The sequence below is a fragment of the Protopterus annectens genome, chromosome 11.part0, assembly GCF_019279795.1.
Source record: "Protopterus annectens isolate FY-2018-M chromosome 11.part0, PAN1.0, whole genome shotgun sequence".
Lineage (NCBI taxonomy): Eukaryota > Metazoa > Chordata > Ceratodontiformes > Protopteridae > Protopterus > Protopterus annectens.
The window spans coordinates 1,159,458,771-1,159,481,975 of record NC_056745.1 but is presented as its reverse complement, the minus strand read 5'-3'; the positions used below and the strand labels follow the sequence as shown (position 1 = coordinate 1,159,481,975).

Below are 23,205 nucleotides of genomic sequence, written 5' to 3'. Positions count from 1 at the left end.
CGTTTTCGTTTTAAAAATCACTTCCTCAGATGTGGGCTGTTCAAAGTACTAGTGCTTTTATACCATTCACTTAATTACATTGATTAGGTTAATGAATTAATTGAAAGGTTAATTTAGTTTAAAACCAAAAAGTTTTCTTGTTGCATCTCTCTGTGTTGCAACAGTTAAAACACATTTAATGTTACAATGTTTGATGAATAAATATGTAGAAATAAAACTGTTTTAAATAAAAATCCTTAAAATACTTGACTACAAAGAATAAATAATAAAGTTAAAATACTATTAGAAACACATTTAGTAGGACTCAATGGTTAAAATTACCAACTTGAATATTTGCTTTAAATGAACTCGATCCTCCATCTAGTGGATGAATCATGAAATTACAGGTATTATAAAAATTGCATTGTAAACCAAAGGCAAATTGTATAGCCTCACACAGTTAAAAGAATGTTAAAAACAGGAAAATATAAGGGAAAAATAAGTTCAATACCTTTGATAAATGAGTGTAACACTTGTGTTCATAACATATTACAAACCCAACGTTTTAATAAAAATACAAATACAAAAAAACTTAAAGACCTACTGTAACTATTGGAAAACGGGTAAAAACGTGATAAAATTCACATAAAGTGCAAATGCATATCACAGTTTTGCTGCTCTCAATTTTAATAATGGGGCTATGGAGATATGTTCATTGAGACCCGGCTTATTGCCACCATAATTCTCTGTACCCCAAACATTCCTCCCATAAACCCCCCCTCTGCCACTCTTTCCACCCTTTCTATCACAAAAAATGTATAGTATGCATTTTCACAGCTTTGTTTGTGTTTGTACAATGCATTAGTCTGTTTGTTTGTTTCCAGGTCATACATATGTTCATACACCCTTCTCCTGAGCCTGCGTTCTGTCTTCCCTATATAGAATGCTTCACAGGTTTGACATTTAGCTAAATATACAAGCCGAAAGGAGTCACAATTATTAAAATCCTTGCCTTCCAGGGTGATTCCCCTGCTTTCCAAATACACACTTTCTGCATTGCTCATGTATGCACACTGTTGACAATGTCCACATTTAAACGTTCCCTTCCTTTTTCTCTGTCTCTGAACTTCTTGGTTTGTACCATTTTCCAATAAAAGTTTTAAGTTAATTGAATTCTTATAAACTACTCTTAACTTTTCATTCTTTAGTTTCTCTAAGTCAGTAAATGCTAAAACTTTATTCCATTCCTTATCTATAGTTTGTCTTACCATTTTTGCACAGGCATTATACTCCAAGATGAGTGCACTGCCAAAATTGTCATTTGCCTTTTTTACTGGGCCTACCGTATCAAATACTGATAATCCTAATATTGGCTTAAAGTCATTTGGTCTCCTTTCTGTCACTTCTGTCTCAATTTTGTCTATCATATCATCTGGGTATTTCCTCGTCCTAAACATTTTCCTTAGTAACCTTTTTCCCATTTCAAAGTCTTTGTCTCTGGACGTCATCCTGCAGGCCCAAATATATTGTCCTTTAACTATATTTTTCTTGGAGTACAAAGGGTGAGCACTTTCAAAGTGCAAATAAGAGTTAGAATAGGTACACTTTCTATACACCCTGGAATTAAAACATGCGTTTTCCTTGTATATTTCTATATCAAAGTACTCCAACTTCTCATAATTTATTCTGTAAGAAAATTCAAGAAAATTAGTACTGTTGTTAATATATTCAATAAATTTTTCTCTCTTCTTTTGGCCCTTCCCATAGGATACATATGTCATCCAGGAATCTTCTATAAGCTGACCAGTTGTTACTGTATATTGATTCGGTTACCATCTTCTCTTCCCATATGGCTAAGACCAAATTGGCATAGGTGGGTGCACAAGCGGCACCCATCGCTACTCCTTTCTTCTGGTGAAAAAATTCACCTTTGAAGTAAATGAAGTTGAACTTTAGAACCAAATCTATAAGCTCCATCACCACAGTACACTCATCGTGGGTTAGTCTCATCCTCAAAAATTAGTTCTTCCAGGTTTCTTAGTCCATCACTGTGGGGAATGCCTGAGAACAAATATACAACGTCAATTGTTAGGAAACATAAATTCTCATTGTATAGATCATGATTCAATGTCCTTAGAAGATCCCAAGAATCTCTCAAAATGTTGGTTTTCTTAAGCCACAGTTTCTTAAGCTTAACATCCACGAATTTGGCTAGCGGTAAAGTTTTGGAACCCTCAGCCGAAACTATTGGCCTGAAAGGGGGATCCATTCCATTCTTATGTATTTTGGGGATTCCAAAAATAGTAGGAATTTTAGGTTTGTCCACTTTTAAATATTCATATGTCTTCCAGTCTAACAATCCATCTAAAAATAAACTTTCTAAGGCCATATCTATCCTTCTGTAACTAATATTTATTTCATTTTTTGAAACTGTGGAGTATTTGTTAGGGTCTCCTAAGATTTCATTCATTTTCCCCTCATAGTCAAAGCTGTTCATCAATACTATTCCCCCACCTTTGTCCGGTTTCATAATTCTTAAGCCTGAATCCCCTCTTAATTCATCAAAGACGCTGCTTTCAGCCTTGCTTAAGTTCCGTGTATAGTGTACTTTCCCTTACTTCTTTCTTATTTCATTCTCGAGTATATTCTCTAGATTTTTTATCTGGGGGTGCACTTCTTTTCACCAGATCTCCTGGTTCATAATTTTTATTCTGATCAAATATAACTATATGTATATCTATATCTTTATCTATATCTGTATCTATATATCTGTATCTATATCTATATCTATATCTGTATCGATGTCTGTAGCTATATATCTGTATTTATATCTATATCTATATCTGTATCTATATCTATGTCTGTATCTGTATATCTGTATCTATATCTATATATATGTCTGTATCTATATATCTGTATTTATATCTATATCTATATCTGTTTCTATATCTGTATCTATATCTGTATCTGTATCTGTTTCTATATCTGTATCTATATCTATATCTGTATCTGTTTCTATATCTGTATCTATATCTATATCTGTATCTGTTTCTATATCTGTATCTTTATCTATATCTGTATCTATATCTGTATCTATATATCTGTATCTATATCTGTGTCTGTATCTATATCTGTATCTGTATAGCTTTTCTTTCCTACCACTCTCACTATTACTCTTCTTAGAATGGTAGCATATTTTTCTAAATAATTATCACGTTTTTCACTGTGAGGGTTTGTGTTTTACATATTGTGTGAATGCTTCACCATCTACTTTTTTAAATACAACTTTTTCTATGACAAAAGTTTACTTTGTAAGCTTAGGTTTATTTATCTCTCTCATTCTGTTTTCTGTCTGTTAACTCTACACTACTCTATGGTTTCCATCTCTTCAACGTTTTAACTTCCTGATCTCTTCACTTATCTATATCTGTATATGTGTATATATATATATATATATATATATATATATATATATATAGCTATATCTGTATCTATCTATATCTGTATCTATATCTGTAGCTGTATCTGTATATGTATCTATATCAAAATATGTATCTATATCTGTATCTCTATTTGTATATCTGTATCTGTATCTATATCTGTATCTATATATATAGCTGTATCTGTATCTATATCTATAGCTATATCTATTTCTATATCTGTATCTATATCTATATCTATGTCTATATCTGTATATGTATCTGTATCTATATATGTGTCTATATATGTATCTGTATCTATAGCTATATCTGTGTCTGTATCTGTAGCTATATCTATATCTGTATCTATATCTATAGCTGTATCTCTCTATCTATATCTGTATCTGTATCTGTATCTGTATCTATATCTGTATCTATATCTGTATCTGTATCTATATCTGTATCTATATCTATATCTGTATCTATATCTTTATCTATATCTGTATCTATATATCTGTATCTATATCTATGTCTGTATCTATATCTATATCTGTATCTATATCTTTATCTATATCTGTATCTATATCTGTATCTATATCTATATCTGTATCTATATCTGTATCTATATATATAGCTGTATCTATATCTTTATCTATATCTGTATCTATATCTATATCTATGTCTGTATCTATATCTATATCTGTATCTATATCTATATCTGTATCTATATCTGTATCTATATCTGTATCTATATCTATAGCTGTATCTATATCTTTATCTATATCTTTATCTATATCTGTATCTATATATCTGTATCTATATCTATATCTATATCTGTATCTATATCTATATCTGTATCTATATCTGTATCTATATCTATAGCTGTATCTATATCTTTATCTATATCTGTATCTATATCTGTATCTATATATCTGTATCTATATCTATATCTATGTCTGTATCTATATCTATATCTGTATCTATATCTGTATCTATATCTATAGCTGTATCTATATCTTTATCTATATCTGTATCTATATCTGTATCTATATCTATATCTGTATCTATATCTGTATCTATATCTATAGCTGTATCTATATCTTTATCTATATCTGTATCTATATATCTGTATCTATATCTATATCTATGTCTGTATCTATATCTATATCTGTATCTATATCTATAGCTGTATCTCTCTATCTATATCTAATCTATATCTGTATCTCTATCTGTATCTTTATCTATATCTGTATCTATATATCTGTATCTATATCTATATCTATGTCTGTATCTATATCTGTATCTTTATCTATATCTGTATCGATGTCTGTAGCTATATATCTGTATCTATATCTATATATATGTCTGTATCTATATATCTGTATTTATATCTATATCTATATCTGTATCTGTTTCTATATCTGTATCTATATATCTGTATCTATATCTGTATCTGTATCTATATCTGTATCTGTATAGCTTTTCTTTCCTACCACTCTCACTATTACTCTTCTTAGAATGGTAGCATATTTTTCTAAATAATTATCACGTTTTTCACTTTGAGGGTTTGTGTTCCACGTATTGTGTGAATGTTTCACCATCTACTTTTTTAAATACAACTTTTTCTATGACAGAAGTTTACTTTGTAAGCTTAGGTTTATTTATCATTATTGGAATGTATTGCTAGCAGAGAAGTTAGAAGTTTAAAATAACTGTTACACCTGTAAACTTATTTCATTAATATATAATATTGGATGTTATTATCTGTGTATTATTCAATGATGAGTAATCATGTTCAGGACTGTAATTATCTTGATTGTAATTATCTTGCCTATATGACCTAGCTCATGGCTAAAAAATGTCCATGGACCAGACCATTTACCTGGTTAACAAATCTAAATAAAAAACTAAAGTGCCTTCCTATACTTCTGCTGAAAAGGCCCTACTGTTAGCATAGTCAGGTCATCCTGGTTAATTAACTGAGTGATTAATTAAGCAATCAATTAATTAATACGTGTAGTTGTTCTATTACTGTTTTACTTTGTTTGCTTATATATATTTCTCACTTTTTAATGTATTGTTTAACAAATTTCTTTAGAAACTAGCTCCCCAGACCTCTGCTAAAAGGACATTTGTTAGCCCAGTGTGGCTATCCTGGTTAACAAACAAACATTAATTAAGTATACTACTTGGTGGGCATTGGTACGCTAACTTGAGTGCCACAGTTTAACTTGCTACATCCAAATGCCCTTCTCACTTATCACAAGAGCCTTTGGTTATCTGACATTTAACTGTTAACTATAGATAAATTGGTTCACCCTTCTGCTATTCTTGTTCTCAGATGTAAATATGTCAGGTGTATAGAAAACTTTAAGTCAAAGGTCAAAGTAAACTTTATTGTTGATCAGGTATACATAGCACTGCAAGCTGAATGAAATTACATTGCTATGGTCCCCGTGCAAGATGTAACAATGAACACATAGTTTGAGTGACAGTAAGACTAATGCATATACAGTAATTAAAATATTAACAACACAATAAATTACCACTATTGGACAGGAAGACATTAGACAATATTATACTAGTAAGTATTCCAAAGAGTGACTTCACATTATGATTGCCTAGATATTGCACTTCATCAGTTGTAGTATTATATATTCTGATGTTCATATCTCACATGTATGGAGTGGTGACTCAGTCATGACTACTGCACATTCAGGAAGTAATAGCATAAGAAATCAGGCTAACTGTACCAGCTACTGAAGCAATTTGCCAGAGTGATTACTATAGATGACCCTTCACAGCAAGTGGCATATTGATCTGATTATTCACTGTCATTCCTGGTATTCAAATTCAGCAGCCTTATTGATAGGGGGAAGAAGCTCCTGTTCGGTGTAGAAGTTTTGCAGTGTAAGCTGTGATACCGCCTGCCTGAGGAAAGGTGGAAGTACATGCCATGGGCAGAGTGAGTGGGATCCTTGATGATCTTCCTAGCCCTTCTCACACACTGAGTCTCATGCAGATTATCATGGATGGATGCAAGAAACCAATGACTTTTTCCACTGTCCTCACTACCTGCAAGAGAGCTTTGTTATCAGATGCTTTGCAGTTACCATACCAAACTATGATGTTATTTGAGAAGATGTTCTCGATGGTCCCCCTCTAGAAGGCTTTGAGGATGGACTGAGACAAGTTTGCCTTCCTCAGTTTCCATAGGAAGTGCAGAGGTTGTTGTTCCTTCTTCACTGTGTGTCTAACATGAGTCGACCAGGATAAGTCATCTGAGATGTGCACCCCCCAGAACTTGGTGTTTTTGACTCTTTTCAATGCCACCCCCTTAATTTCCAGAGGTTGATGTTTCTCCTGAGTCCTCCTGAAGTCCACTATTAATTCTTTGGTCTTGCTTACATTTAAGGGTAGATTGTTGCTGTCTCACCAGCCTGTCAGATGCTCCACTTCATCCCTGTAGGCTTTTTCCGCACCATTTCTGACAAGACCTACGACAGTGGCATCATCTGTGAACTTGATGATTTTGTTGGATTCATGTTTGGCCAAGCAGTCATGTGTCAAGAAGGTGAACAGCAGAGGACTCAGGATGCAGCCCTGAGGGACACCTGTGCTCAGTGTAACACTGATTTAATTATTTCCCTTGCATACCTTTTGGGGTCTATTGATGAGAAATTCCAGTATCCAGTTACATAGGGGGATGGATTACCAGAAGGTAAAGAAAAGTGGAAAAGTAGCTGGGTTGTGGTTTAAGGTGGGTATTGTATAACTCGAATCATGCTTCTTTGTACTTACTTCCCCAGTAGCCTTTTATATTCCTTTTGTTGGTAGCCTTTCAGCCAAGTTTGGTTATCTAAATATTCATTAATTTAGCAGAACCAAGCTGACAGACAGCTTGTATTGCAATATGTCTTTTGTTCTCATTTTAAAAGCAGGGTATGAGTGACTTATATAATTCTGCAAGCTTTTCAAGGATATAATATATGTATAAATTGCTCTAGTGAAACTTAAGTTGTGATCCGTTGTTGTGAGGCCTCTGTATTGTCAACTTAAAATTACTACTTGTATTTCAAAACAGGAGGCTGATGCACTAGAGTTTAACCTGTTGTTCAGATGGGCAGATAAGGATTAGATATTTTAATTAGCTATCACTCAACTGTTTAATTTCATAAATTGTTTTTTATCTGATAAATAGTGGATATGTGAATAGTCACCAGGTACAGCTCTTGTCTGGTGGCTGCAGTCCAAAGTGGAGATTCCATTGTCCACCTCACTTCTACTTGTGTCTTGTTGTGGTGAAATCACTTTTAAATTTTTATTAATGCATGAGAAAAGCACATTTTCAATGCATGTATTTGTCAAATGCCAAAAGGGATGACATGCAGATTTTCTTAAAATCACCCTTTGCCACTTTACCTTCACACACACTTTCCCTGAATGCATTGTCTCTCACTGTTGTTGTTTCAGAGATCAACTAGCATGTCTATAACAGTACTGAAAATGTTAAATTATATTAGAATATAAATTGTCAGTGTAACCAAGCCTTGCTTTTTACTTCCCCTTCTTCTTTATTGTTTTAATTAGGGTATAACTTAAGTAGCTGAGCCAAACCTAGCCAAAAGTACATATAGGCCAAAAATGATGGTGATAGTGAAATCTTTAATGTTTTTCCTCCTTTCTCCTAAGGAGGAATGACCTCATAGTTTATTATATTAATCTGAGGGTTATAATGGAAGCAGCTCTCCAAAGGTAAATAACTTCATCCATTTTGCTGTCTGATGTGTTTTTGGTCAATATGAACATCTGTCCAGGTTCTGTTAGGCTGATCATCTTAAATCCTTTTACTAAAACATCTCTGAGAGAGTATATATGTGTACTTCTCTGTCTACACCTGAAATTATGACTGGCTGCTTGTGGCATAATCATCCCCAAGGAGGGAGACTGTACTATTACAGGCAGACAGAAATAACTTCAAACAGAAAATTTACCATACAAAGTCCTTGGCTGCAAAATTAAGAGAAGGCGAAGTATAAAAAGCATTTCAAATACAAGCAGAAATATTACAAAATATGATATTATTTTCAAGATTCCCTGGGAGTTCATTAGCTATTTAAACAACAGAACAGTAAGAAAGAAGAATGGAGTGGAGGCATGTCACTGGTGTTCCAACATCCAGTTCTTGCAGTAAGCTCGCCGTGTCCATCTTAAATATTAAAATGGAAGAAGGGACTTAATGCTGTGTTAAACTCTATATATTTAATGTAAATCATGGGGCCATACATAGCTATATTATGCAATGTTTTTGAGGACTATTATTGAAATATGTTCATTGAGATGCCTTGTTATAATATGATAATGATTATAACAGAATTCAGGAGAAATCGTCACTCGGTTACACTTTTCATGCTATGCAATCTTTTTTAAAGATACACATCACAGTGAAATGAAAAATATTTTATAAATATTTATAAAAGTGAGGCTTTATTAAAAAAAGCACTGTATACAAATTTTTACTGTACAGGAAATATACTAGTGCAAAAACTGCCAAGGTATTTTCTTATTTGAAATCAGAATTGAGTAAACAGTAAATAATGTTAGTCTCTATACCTGTATGCACTCTACTGACAAGACCTGTACACATGTACTTATTTTTTTTTAACATATTACATTAAATTTATGTTCAAAGCATGATTCTTAGAGTAAGAATTTTCAATGTCTTGTGATTTCCATTCAGATGTTTGTTGGCGGTTGGTCATTATACCTTTCAGTTAAGGAATGGCGATAGGTAAATTTGCACAGTCGGCCAACAAACATTAATTGGTATTATATCAGGTCCACTGTTTCTTGGGTACATTCAAGCAGCTATACCACAAATTATGATGGGGTAGTCATTAAGTCTGGCGTTGTACCAACTCTTGATAATATGTTGTTTATTTTCTATTAAGTCATTGTTTTACATTTATGTTTTGCCTGCAGCATCAGTTTGTTAATGGCAGATATACATTTCAGAATGACTAGAGATGCTCAGGTTTTCTGTTATCCTGTGGTTGTGCAAAAGGTCATATTCCCAATTCTGCACCATGTTGCTTTTTGTGCAGTCCACCAAATTTTAATAATAAGCTAGTTTCATAACCTGCATTGGTGACAGCAGCAGGAAACAGTTTATGCACAAATGAGACATTATTCATGCACTGGTGAAAAGAGTGCGTTGTAAAATGTCCATGCAGCGTCTACTTTCATATCCTTCATATAGAGTGACATATGCACCACGAGAGTGAACAATAAGTGCACAGAACCAGTCCACATCAATGCAGTGGAATGGTAGAAGGACACAGACTGACTACAAACTGGCATCCAACAGGATGACCATTCTGTGTTACAGATTTGAGGGACACACAAGATGTAACTGATATCACAAATGTGTTTAAAAGGTTGGCCCAAGCCTTCCAAGGTAGATAGGTAGGTTAAACCAGCAAGCTGGCAGGAGTGCATTTGCTTGGTGTCCAGTAACAGAGATGGAAAATACATGCAACATTTATAACTTAATTCTTTGCTACATTCATGATTTACATGGACATAGTTCCTGGCAAGACATCATAGCACTGTTTGAGTGCAGTCATGCACAAGAAATTAAGTATGCAGGACGCTCTAACTCCTGTAATGAGTAATACTACTGTGATCTTAAGACTCTGCTGAGGAACTTACAGGTTTCACAGTGAAACACTCAGGCCAAATTCCCCTGCTATTTTGTGCAATGTATAACAACTGAATGAATGCATGGATAGATGGCACTGGGAAAAATGGACTGCCCAGAAGCATTCTGATAATGAAAGATATGGGCAGAGTTCATTATTGCTTGTCTGAGATTTGACATTATTATAGGTTCATAGGTTCATACTAGGCTATCTGCCCTAGGGCATTTATAAGCCTAGCCAGAGTGTGTTTGGCTTTCGCCACCCATTTTAAATTAATTTTGCTATGCCCTTTTTTAGGTTAGTATACTGTGCCTCTGTCTAACAGTGACACAGAAGTGATACCTGGGGTAAACCTACGATCTCCCATCCACTCATCAAGATTCCTCTTGAAGAGAGTCAATGAGGGACTCTGCCTAACCTGGACTGGGATTTTATTCCAGAGTTAAGGGAGCCTCTGGGTTATGAATCTGTCCCTCCAGCATGTCCTATTTATTTCAGTGCTGAGGTTCAAGTCTCTCAAGCGCGTAGCTCGATGGGATTTGAATTTTCTGAGGTGCAGCATGTCCATTAATTCCGGGTTGGACATGGCTTTATACATCAGGCACAGATCGCCTCTGAGCAGGCGGTATGCCACTGAGTAGAGCTGGAGTTTCTTTAACTGGGCAGCATATGGCATCTGTTTGAGCCCTTTGATCCTCTTGGTGAGGTACTTTTGGGGTCTTTCCAGTTGCTGCAGGTGTCTGGTAAGGTACATCCCAAAAGGGGCATTGTACTCAATTATGGGCCTGATGAGGGATGAGTAAAGAGGCACAATGACCTCCCCTGATCTAGATGTGAATCCCTTCATGATTAGGTGGGCTAAATAAAATGTTTTTCTAACCACTTTGGCCACGTGGTTGTCAAATGAGAGATTGATATCAACTTGGGTCCCCAGGTCCCTAATTACTTCTTCTGTACTTAATGGATTACCACCTACGTGGTAATTTGTGGGCACTTTGTTTTTGCCAAAGGGGATGACTATACACTTTTTGGCATTTAGCTTGAGGCCATGGCTCTGGCACCAGTTGTCTGTTTCTATGAGGCTCTTTTGGAGGATGCTTGTGTCGGCTGGAGAGTCGATTATGGCACCCAGTTTGCAGTCATCTGTGAACTTGGTCAGCCACAGTCTTTCTGTGTTGGCCTGTACCTCCAAGAAATATATACCGAACAAGAGAGGTCCCAGGACTGAGCCTTGTGGGACACCACTTGTAACTGGTTTGGAGTCTGACATGGCTCCAGCTATTCTAACCATGTGGGTTCTGTCCTTGAGCCAGTTTGCAACCCATCTAGTGACATAGGGGTTTATATTTAAGCTGGTGAGCTTATCTATAATGCCCGAGTGGGGTATTGTATCGAAGGCTGTTGCGAGGTCCAGGTAGGCTGTGTGGACCACCTTCCCCTCGTCAATGGCCTTGGTGACTGTTTCAAAGAAATCAACCAGGTTTAAGAGGCAGGACCTGCCCTTAACAAAGCCAAACTGGGTAGGATCCAGTGTCTGTAGGTCCCCAATTTCTTTATTTATGAGGGCCATGATGATCCTTTCCATAGCTTTGCAGACCAAGCTAGTCAGGCTTATGGGGCGATAGTTTCCAGGATCCGTTGAGGCACCACCTTTGTGGAGAGGGACCACTGTTGCTGTACGCCACTCTTTGGGTACATATCCTGTAGTAAGGCTGAGATTGAACATTATTACCTTTTATTATCCAACACAGAGTTCATTATTACATGTAGAAAATAGTGTCCTTCTGAATGTGTTTCCTTAGTGTTTACTTTTAAAATAAATATTATATATATTTTTATGCAAAATAGCTTGTTTAGCACAATAATAAAGTATGTATTGTGGGTTTTATGGTAAATCATTGTAGCTCACTCTGTCCAAAGTCCATTTTGTTGGAAACAGGTAGTCAAAACTGAAAAAGAGAGGAGAAAGTCTCAAATGTGCTTTTTGCATGCGGCAAGCCACCATGCATGCTCAGCAGGGATGACTGCACCCCTGAAAATGCACAGGCACACAAACACCTATGCTAAACTTAAATTTACCAATTCTAACATCAAAGAATACCAAGGGAAAAGGAAAACTTCTTTCCCTACCAGTATCCTTACATCTCATACAAACATTGCATTTCCACTAACACTGTTCAATATGTATTTTATGCAATCAGTTTAATTCAAATAAAAATCATTTGAATAAACAGTATCACCACCGAGTTTTATTGTGACTTATATAGAACTGGGTGCTACATTTTGTTTAGAGATACAGACTGTTTCTAAACAGTTTTTCAGACACGTGTATATACTGTGTGTGTGCGCGTGTGTGTGTGTGTGTGTGTGTGTGTGTGTGTGTGTGTGTGTGTGTGTGTGTATATATATATATATATATATATATATATATATATATATATATATATATATATGGGTTCACTTTAGATGATCGAGTTATCAAAAACTCAAAACTCATATGGCCGATACCATATGATCGAGTTTCTGGAAACTCGAAAATCTAACAGGATTAAAAAAAAAAACACAGAGAACACTAAAACAACATGTCTGCAGGGGCAAAAGCCCCCCCTGCACCCCCCACAGCATCTCTGACTTACATATAGGAACTCTGAGATTGCACTACGGTGTGGACATCAGAAACCTCCCGTTCTGTGCATCTACATACAGCGCGGAACGGGAGAGTTCCCTTTTCTTCGCTGTAGTGCAATCTCAGAGTTGGTATATTTAAGTAGGGGGGTGTGGGGGGTGCAGGAAGGCTTGCCCCCCTGCAGACACGTTGTTTTACTGTTGTCTGTTTTTTTTTATTCATGTTAGATTTTCATATGGTCTTGGCCATATGGGTTTCGAGTTTTTGGTGACTCGATCATTTGAAGTGAATCCATATATATATATATATATATATATATATATATATATATATATATATATATATATATATATACACACATACATACACACACGTGTGTGAGAGTGAGTGAGTGTGTGTGCGTGTGTGTGTGTGTGTGTGTGTGTGTGTGTGTGTGTGTGTGTGTGTGTGTGTGTGTTTGAAAATAATGTGTGAAAGAAGGTAATGGTTATTAATTTGCTGGAGGAAACAAGTTCTGCCACAACTCCCATTCAGTTTTCTTTTTATTTCACACACACAGACAAACATGCTCACACATGCATACAAGTGCACACTATAAATATGTATAGTGATATGACCATCAGACCAGAAATTGAAATTATGTGAATTTGGGTACATTGTTTATTTTATTTTTATTTTCTGGCTCATGAAACAGCATGCTTGTTACTGCAAGAAAATCCTGCATGACCTGAATACAAAGCTAATGAAGCCTCAGTGGGAAGTTTGAAAATATAACATTGAGAGAGGGCTAAGCTTTTGCATATTTTCTTTGCTCCTCTATCCATTGTTAAACCATTTGTATGAAGTGTGGTCTTTGCCTCTTAACTTACTTCCACTCCTGCGTGTTATTTACAAACAATGTCATTGCACTCTGTGATGTTACAGCTTGCTCTGTGAATGTCATGACTTAAACAGAGTAACTGGTTTACTTAGCTGTTGAGTGCTAGAGGTAGAGGAGTAAAGTTTGATCAACTTTTATTGAAACAACTTTTGTAGAAAAAAATGAAATCGCAATATTGAAAGATATATGTGAGATACAATGTGAGCAGTGATGAACTGTTTTTTTTTTCAAAATTTTCCTTGGAGTAAAGCAGTCATTTAAGCATTTAATTAAGACAGCATCTAAGATCAGTGAAGGCAATAAATAACTTCTCCATTTCTCTGTTTTTAAAAGTGGTGACAAGTCCTATTTTACCTCTAAACCTCAGCAGACAGTTATGAATAATCACAGCCCTGCATGCTATGAAAGGCATTGTTTAACTTGTGTTATATTTCATTATTTGCTGTCATTGGTTTTACACTAGACTAAGGTAAGTACAGTTCAAATTATGATTAAGCAAACTGTTTATATTATAACTTGTCTCGCATACTATTTATATTATAACTTGTCTCGTTGGATTTTTATTTGAAAGAAATCAATAAGTTTGCTGCTTTGTTAATCTAATTATTATCTAACTTGTTTAGTGTGTCACTGAAATTAAATGTATGTAGCAATATAGTATATTCATTGGTAACATCTTAACTTTAAACTGTTTGTTGTGGTTGTTATTGTTGTTGTTTTTGTTATATGCCAGGAGTTGTATGGATTACTAGCCCCCATCTGTAAACATTGGTCATGTTACTAATGAATATGAAGATATTCCTACACATTTGGAGAAAATAGTGTGTTATTCCGTAGAAATTAAACAAACATCATTTTTTTCTTATTAAATGTTGACAGTATCAGATAAAATGTCCTGTGATTTAAGCATTCTTTAAATATTTATGGACCTACAGTGGTAACCTACCTATCGAGAAAGATATGAGGGTAAAAATGCAAACAGTACAGGGAAAACAGTATGGCCAACATGACCTAAATAGAAAATGTTTAGTCAGCTTTGGAATATGGCATTTATAAAGCAAGTGCCAATAATCTGTGGCATTAAATTCACATGAAGATTCCATACTATCCATCAGTACAAATATTGCTCCCATTAAGACATTTGACAAACATTGCATGTGACATACATAGCCAGTGAAGAATGAAGACCATATTATCAGTGCTTAAATGCACAAAGAAAACTTCATTAAAAATATAGAATTGTATGTAAGCATATTACTACTTGGATACATTTTTTTTTTCAATTCTCAGAATTGCTACCAAAATGATTTCATTCAAATCAGCTAAAACAACTTAAAAATGATAGAGGGGGGCACCATTGCTTGCATGTATATGTGTTTCATTTCTTGATATTGCCACCAAAAGATTAATCATAGGAATGTTTTTGAAGCTGTGTACGTCTTTATGAAGCACTTCGCTACTAATATGTTACTCTTTCTGCTGTACTCATTCACCTGCCAGAATTCAGAGGATGCATTGTGTACTGTTCGCAGCTGTTTATATGGGCTGTGCAATAGCACACAGTAAGCAGTCTGACGAAAATGTGGCATAAATGATTACTCTGAAAATTTCAGGAAAACATTTACAGTTTAAAAGTAATAACCCTTCCTAGCCACCAATTAGTTAAATGAGTGGGTTAAGTTTTTTTAACACACACTACAAAACATACATTACTATTCATTAACTACTAAATACAAAATTCCAACTGAAAAAAAATATAGATGCCTCTTTTATAAAGACAGTAAGGGACATGGGGGTGTGACTGTCACAGATATTACCACATGAGCAGGGATTGTAAATCACTCACCTTTTGGGCACAAGTCTCACATCACCCCTAGGTATGTGGTAATATCTTTACCATGCACAACTCTTCATGGCTTATGACTCACACACACACACACACACACACACACACACACAAGGAAAGTTAGAAGGTGTGAATGTGCACTTGTGGGTATGTGCATATGAACATGCACAAGCAGATGCATTGATGCAGTTTTATTAGTTTTTCAGTTTCAATCTGGCTACATTGGGGATTTCTTTTGCTCTCGAACTATTTGTCTGAATGCCATAGCTGATTGGCTTTGCATGAAATATGTTCTGCCAACATTTATTCTTTTCTCTGGTTTTGTGTGACCCTGATATCAAATTTAATGTTGTAGGGATGAAGATCTTCACTTGAAATACAGAGAGCAAAACATTATATATTCAAAAAGTCAGCTGAATTTAATAAAAATATGGTAACAAAAACATCTTACAAGTGTTCTGTGAGTTTTCAACATTTTTCTGCCAAACAGTATTTCATTTTGACATGTATATTAAAGTATCAAATGATAGCCTGAATATAGTTTTACAATTACTTTCTTTGAGCTTTCTTTAGACTGTCCAGAACCTAGCCTACTTTAGATGATTTGCATTCATTTTTAAGGTATTATAGTAGATTATTTTTATTTTTTAAATAACCATTTGAAACAATTTAAATATTCTAGCAGATGACACATCCCATAATTTCCTACATCATAAATTCAGATATGGTTAATAAAGTACATAGTAAGTTAGTAAAACAATGGCTCTTGTGCAAACACCTCATGAATTCATGCTACTGGAAAGGAACAGTCACATAAAATGAAATAAAATAAAAATGGAGAACCATAATAAGTCAGTGAGAGACAACCGATAATAAAATGTAGAGCAACTAATTGGATGTGAAACTTGCAAATCTGTCATACATATAACACACACATACACACACTCATGCACACACTCTCTCTCTGTCTCACAATGACCAGTGGAGAGTTGTTGAGGAAAATGAAATCTAATCTGCATTGCTCAGCTTGCTACCATCATAGTGTTCAACATAAATAAAGACAAATGGTTTAGAAAATAAATATGTGTGGAACTGTGGAATATATAGGGCCAGAATATGTAGTGACTGAAATACCTCTGAGCCTGTAGTATAAAACATGTCTTTTATTACACAAGCTATATCTTAAAAATGTCATTATTCCATTTATTTTTCTGTTTTTTTTGTATGAGTTGGCCTGTGGATGTAGAAACACAGCATATTGCCTCACTCATAGATGTAGATTAATGGTATACAGAGCAGTAAAGAGCAAAGCAAACCAGTATGCAGATTAATGTAAAATCAGTAACATGTCCTGTTAATAAAAGCACTGCTTCATTAATATTACTGAGCTTATGAATGCTAGTGAGAAGAAGGTGTGTTCTTCCTTGCAGTGTCCAGTCATTATGAGTTTTCTTGATCTGTTTGTAAATGTCTCCCAGCCTCCCCAGGACTGATTTACAATGCTCTTTATTCCTCCAGAGAGAGCAGTCATTTTGCGGATTCCCTTGTGCAAACTATTTTCCCTTTTTATCAAAAATGTAATGCAACATATTGCTTCTCCTCAGTTGTTTCAAATTGCTTTATATTGCTTCCCCATGATCATAACAAAGTGTTGCAGCTGAACTCAGAACAATCTGCATAGCGTGTTTTTATCAGGAGCTAAACTGTTATATGTTGTTTCCTACAATCATTTTAAAATGTTGTATATTGCTTCCCCACAATCATAAAATACAAAGCATGAATGTTTCTGCTCCACTCAGATAAAATCTGTTTAATGTCTTTTTATAAAAAAAAAAACACATTTCCTTCATCACAGTCACTTTAAAATATTGCTTGATCATATCATAAAGTCCAAAGCAAAATTTTACAGACGGCCTTATGTAGAATCAGTTTCTTTTCTTTTTATCTATACTAAAATGCTACACGTTACTTTCCTTCCATAAGTTGAACATAGTGAGTGCTGTTTCTCAATGATCATAAAGTAAAAAATGCATTTATGCTTTAATAGACTAACACCATTTTTTCCTGCTTGTTGTCAAATTCAGCATGACATATGTTAGTGCTTGATGTGCACTGTTATAATGCATGATAGTGAGAAGCAAAATGTCATCTGTTGGCTAAAGTAATATTTCATTTTATTACAAGTACGTTATTGTCCCATGATTATTTTAAATATGATACATTTCTTTCTCATGGGCATAAAATGCAAAGCAAGAATATTTCAGATTTACTCGGGTAAAATCAGTTTCCCATCTTTTTTATCAAGAGTAAAGTGCCATGTGCTGCTTTCCTGAAATTATTTCAGACCTTTGGCATACAAGTACCACTCTCCAATACCTGATATTGAGAACTAATAATTTCCAAATATAAGCCAGAGGAATATTTACTTTATTGTACCTAATCATAAACATCAGACCCTGTTAACTATCGCCCCATTAGCCTGAAGAGTCTGATATGCAAAGCTATGGAACGCGTCATCATGGACCTAATAAACAAGGATATACAGAATCTCCAAACTCTGAATCCAACAGTTTGGTTTAGTGAAGGGTAGATCATGCCTGCTCAACTTGGCTGACTTCTTTGAGTCAATCACCAGAGCTGTGGATGAAGGCAAGGTGGTTCATACAGCCTACCTTGATATAGCCAATGCTTTTGATACCATTCCCCACTCAAGAATCATAGAAAAACTCACTAAGCTTGGCATCAGCCCCTATATCACTAGGTGGGTTGCAAACTGGCTCACAGATTGAACCTACAGTCTGAAAGTAGCTGACTCCAAGTCAGACTGCTGATTAGTCATGAGTGAAGTCCCAGAGGGTTCAATTCAGGGTCCTCTCCTGTTTGGTATCTACTTCTTTGTAGTCCAGACCAACACAAAGGGACTCTGGCTGACAAAGTCCACAGACAATTGCAAGTTGGGAGCTATTATTAACTCCCCAAGTGATGTTGACATCTACAGAATGGCCACACTGTGACCAACAACTGGTGTCAGAACCATGGCCTTAAGCTCAATGCCAAAAAATGTGACATCATCCCGTTTGGGAAAAAACAGTTCCCATGAATTACCACATTGATGATAGTCCATTGAACACAGAAAGCATTATAAGAGATCTAGCAACACAGGTTGACAGCAACCTCTCTTTTGATCACCATATTGCCACTGTGGTCAGAAAGTCCTTCTGTGTAGCACATCTCATTGCTAAGGGTTTTGCATCCAGGAAGAAAGAGGTCATTGTCTCCCTCTATTCTTCCCTCATTAGGCCAGTCATAGAGTACAATGCCCTTTTGACAAATACCTCACTAGACACCTGAAACAACTGGAGAGGCTGCAAAAGTACATCACAAAGAGGATCCCAGGCCTTAAACACTTGTCCTATATGGACACACTCAAAAAACTCCAACTATTCTCTGTCTCATATCACCTACTTAGAGGAGATCTCTGCTTAACTTACAAAGCCATGTCTGACCCAGCTCTGTTAGAAATGCTACATCTAAAGAAATCCCAATCCCTCTGCACTACATGCTCCAGAGACCTCAACCTCATTAGCACAATTAACAGAACATGCTGGAGAGACGGGTTCATAACCCAGAGATTGTTCATGCTATGGAACAGACTTCCCATACATGTCAAGCAGAGCATCTCACTGACCCTCTTCAAGAGAAATCTTGATGAGTGATGGGTAACAGAAAATTCACCCCAGGGATAACTCCAGTAGCTCTACACGACAGAGGCACTGGGAACTAAGGTCGGGTGACACTATGCCAGGGTAATCCTATGGCTAGGCTTGTAAAGGCCCTGGGGCCATTAACCTAGTACACACCTATGAACCTATGAACTTAGTGCCTACCTAGCAGTATTGCAGCAATGTGGAACACCTTGGTATCTAAACTTTTTAACAATTCTATGGTATAGCAACAGTTCTAAAAGTATGATCAAGAAAAGCAACACAGAATTAGTCATGATTATATGAGAAGCACTATTTTCTGATATGTGGCAATGTTACAGTACAGTAGAATGCCTTGGCATCTGAATCTTGTGTTAATTCCACTGCATAAATCCAGTTCTAAAAATAAGATTATGAAAAACCAATGCACAGTGTTATGGTCTTGATTATTTGAGAGACACTATTTTCTGGTACCTATTAACAAGAAATAGCCAAAATATAGGCAAAATGAGTATTTCCCTGTAATTTGCATAATCATGTATACTATTTGATGCAGTGTTGCATGTGGATGTTATAGTAGTGTGGATCACTTTTAGCATCTGAATATCATATTAATTCCATTACGCAGATTTACTTGTGAAAAACATTATCAAGGTTGAAGCAACATGCAGCATAATGATCTTTATTCTTTCATAAGAAATATTCCTCCTTTCTGGCCAGTTTCTACTGCTTTTTGATCACCAGCATTCATAGTAGATGCTTCTTTCCCCATTGTGAGCACATAGTGAGACATACTCCAGACATGTCCCTTTTCCAGGTGGGTCTCATCCTTCTTGATGGAAAGATCTATCACCTATATAGCATGAGCACTGCATAAGAAAAAAATGGGGCATACATACCTGGGTATTAAATCTTTTTTGTCATGTGATATGATGTACTTGCATCTGGAGGATGGCATGTAATGATGTATGTAATGATGCTGTAATGGAGGCACCCTACCTATGTTATAGTATGTCTTCATCTTCCCTGCTCACCCACCTTTAAAGGTGGCAGACAACTCTCATCGTGGCCTTAGTATCACCACACCAGCACACGTTTCTTGGGTACTCACTCCTGAACATGTCCACATCCTGTCCTGCGAGTAAGCAACTGGCATTGCCTCATAAACTTTCTTTTGCATTGTTTAAATCTCCATTGCCAGGTTGTTAATCAAACCCAGGTCATCAGGGCCACAGTTAAGGCTTCATCCTTCTGTGCTATAGAGCTAACACCACAATCACTGTTCTCTAATACTCAGCAATGAGATATCATAAAATAACCAAATACAAGCAAGAGGAATAGTTTACTTTATTATACATTGTTGAAAATATCATTTGTAGCTATGTTTGCATGTAGAAGCTTATATATTCTGCTTTTCTTCTAGTCAAATGTGATACATTATTAAAGTATTATTTGATAGCTAGTGTTGTGGCAAAGAGGAATAAAGCTCTGCTTATGGTCCAGGTACCCAGGTTTTATTAGCAGCTTGGGCACCTCAGACCTTGGCATGCAAAATAAGCATGCCCATCCTGGGAAAGGAGGCCATGTACTTGGGTGCATTCCTCATGCTTGATATCCAGCAAAGGCTGGAAACACATGGGGTCTTGTCAGAGATAAGGCAGAGGCAATGTCTGAATCACCTTGGGAAGGGAAATTGACTAGGCTTAAATGGCTCATAAGGGCAGCTAGCCTAGTACCTGCCTATAAACCTATGAACCTATTATGGTGGCAGTAAGATAAACCAGCACACTGCATTGCATGTCCATCCTAGAAGATTACACAAGTTTGCATAGGAGAAGGGGAAGAGGTTAGGGTATATGCATAGAAACATTCCATATCAGCAGCCTGGTACAGGATCTGGATCCTCAATGGCCCTGAACATGAGTAGGCATTAGCCCAATGGAGGCAAAGCAAGTACAAGAGACCTGATGAATGAAGAGAGGACATGGGGATGAGCTGATGGGCAGCTGAAGGGAGACAAAAGATAAGGCAACAAAGTCATTTGATGCAGTATTTCCATGTGCATACTACAGTGCTGTGGAATGGCTTAGCATCTGGAGGCTGTATTAATTCTGCTTTGGAAATGTACCTGTGAAGTGAGATGGTGATCGTGGGAAGCAACATGCAATGCTGTGGTCTTGATTCTTTCACAAGCACTGTTCTGTGATAGATGGTACTGAAAAGTAATAACCAGATATGGTAAAGAAGACTATTAAATTTTACATGATTGTAAATAGTATTTGGTACTGTTTTTGCATGTGATTGCAGAAAACCATATATTGTTTTTTAGTAGGCCAGGGGAATAGTTAATATTGTTTTGCATGATCACAAATATGAATTTGTATAGTATTTGCATGTGCATGCTGCAGTGATATGGATTACATGGGCATCTGAAAGCCATATTAAATTTCTGTCACAAATATGTTTGTTAAAAAATGATCATGGGGAAGCAACATATAGCAATAACTGCATATATCATTAGTGCCATGTTTGCATATGAATGTAGGCACTCATATATTCTTGCATTGCAGTTCATGTTTTAATTACAAAATGTTTAATGTCTGGAAGAAAAAAGGATAATCACACAAAAGGCACGCACCACATTATGATTTTGATCTTTCATGGGCTTTTTCCCATTATCATGTTACCCAGTAGTAAGAAATGACAGCCAGTATAGGTAAAAAGTGAAACTGTAATAATTCTACCATGCATGTGCCCATTTCAAAATAAGGAAGCAATGTATATAACGTTATGGGTTTGATTATTTAATAAGGACTGTTCTCTGATACTAAATGATGAGAAATAATAGCCAAATTTAGGCAACAGGAATATTTATTTTGCACAACTGACTGTCCACTACAGGTAATGTGTTCTTTCTCAAGCTGTCTCCTACTCCTACCATTATAGCTTTATCATTCTATTACAACCGGCATCACACGCCAGCATTCATTACTGAGCAATGATTGTTGATGTTTGAATTACTGTCACTCATTAACTTCCTTAGGTATATAACTAAATGTCTAAGTTTTCTTAATGGGGCTTTAGGAAATTTCTGTAGTGTTTTATGAGTGTGTGTGATGGGCATTGTGTGCTATAGTTCAAAATAAATTTGAATCTTTTTTGTAATGTCAGTTGAATTTTGTATTGATTTTGGTTGTGTGGTAAATGTTTTGTAAGGATTTGCTAAGACTTCTAGCCTAGTTATTTTTTAGTAAGAGTAATCCTAGTTTACACAGAATCAAATGTCTTTTGCAGGTTATGTCAATTTTGTATTGGTTAGTTGAGGTTAGTGTGTTTTACTTTTTATTTAATTTTTATGTTATGTTCTTATAAATAATACATTTTATTTCTGGGTAGATTTTAATGGGCATGTTCTTTCTTTACATGGATGTGAACAGAAGAAGGTTGAAACTGAACCTTGGAACCTGGAGCTATAATTGTAAATGTAATTCTGTTTTGAAATTTGTAACTGCCTAATTGGGTCAGGTTGTGGCTAAAAATGGTCTGAGGACCAGTAACCAACCCAGTCAACAAAATAAATAGTCATGGAAAAGGAGGGCAAAGTCTGCACAGCTGTTGGTGTGAAGGTTTAAATTCTACATAGCTTTTCCTAAATGTGGAAGAGCTTATCCCAGCTGTAGTACCCATAAAACCAAACTCAAGTAAACACTGCTCTGGGAGGAACCAATGTGGCCATGGTAACAGACAGACAAAACAATTGCTGGTGCATTGGCAAGGATAAATATCAGTATCAGGGTACTAAAGTCCTCTTATAAGGCTTTGCCCAACTATCCCACCATGGATGCAGTTAGGGAAATTCTCTCCATCTACTTCCCCTGCTTGGCTGGCTGGCCAACATGTAGGATAGGTGGATTCAAACTATACTATTCAAAGGCAAAATTACTCTCTTCCACACCTGATCCAAGCCAGTTCCACACTACTACCTAACATTCCTCTCTTTCAAATGACTTTCACAGAAATACAGGTTTCAGACATCATTGTAGCCTCAAC

The 23,205-nt window shown here is 35.9% G+C and overlaps 1 protein-coding gene across 4 annotated transcripts in view; it reads left to right on the top strand.

Annotated features, from left to right (window-relative positions):
* The window catches only part of RELN (reelin), a 3,085,913-nt gene that overhangs the window by 3,039,912 nt on the left and 22,796 nt on the right, over window positions 1-23,205 (top strand). For 2 of the 4 annotated variants that reach the window (XM_044088522.1, XM_044088523.1), the window contains exon 64: window positions 13,939-14,074. The exons of the other annotated variants lie outside the window; for them this stretch is intronic. In XM_044088522.1, the coding sequence (XP_043944457.1) occupies window positions 13,939-14,068 (130 nt within the window). In that variant the 3' untranslated portion in view covers window positions 14,069-14,074. The remainder of the gene's footprint in view (window positions 1-13,938; window positions 14,075-23,205) is intronic. 4 annotated transcript variants of the gene reach the window in all.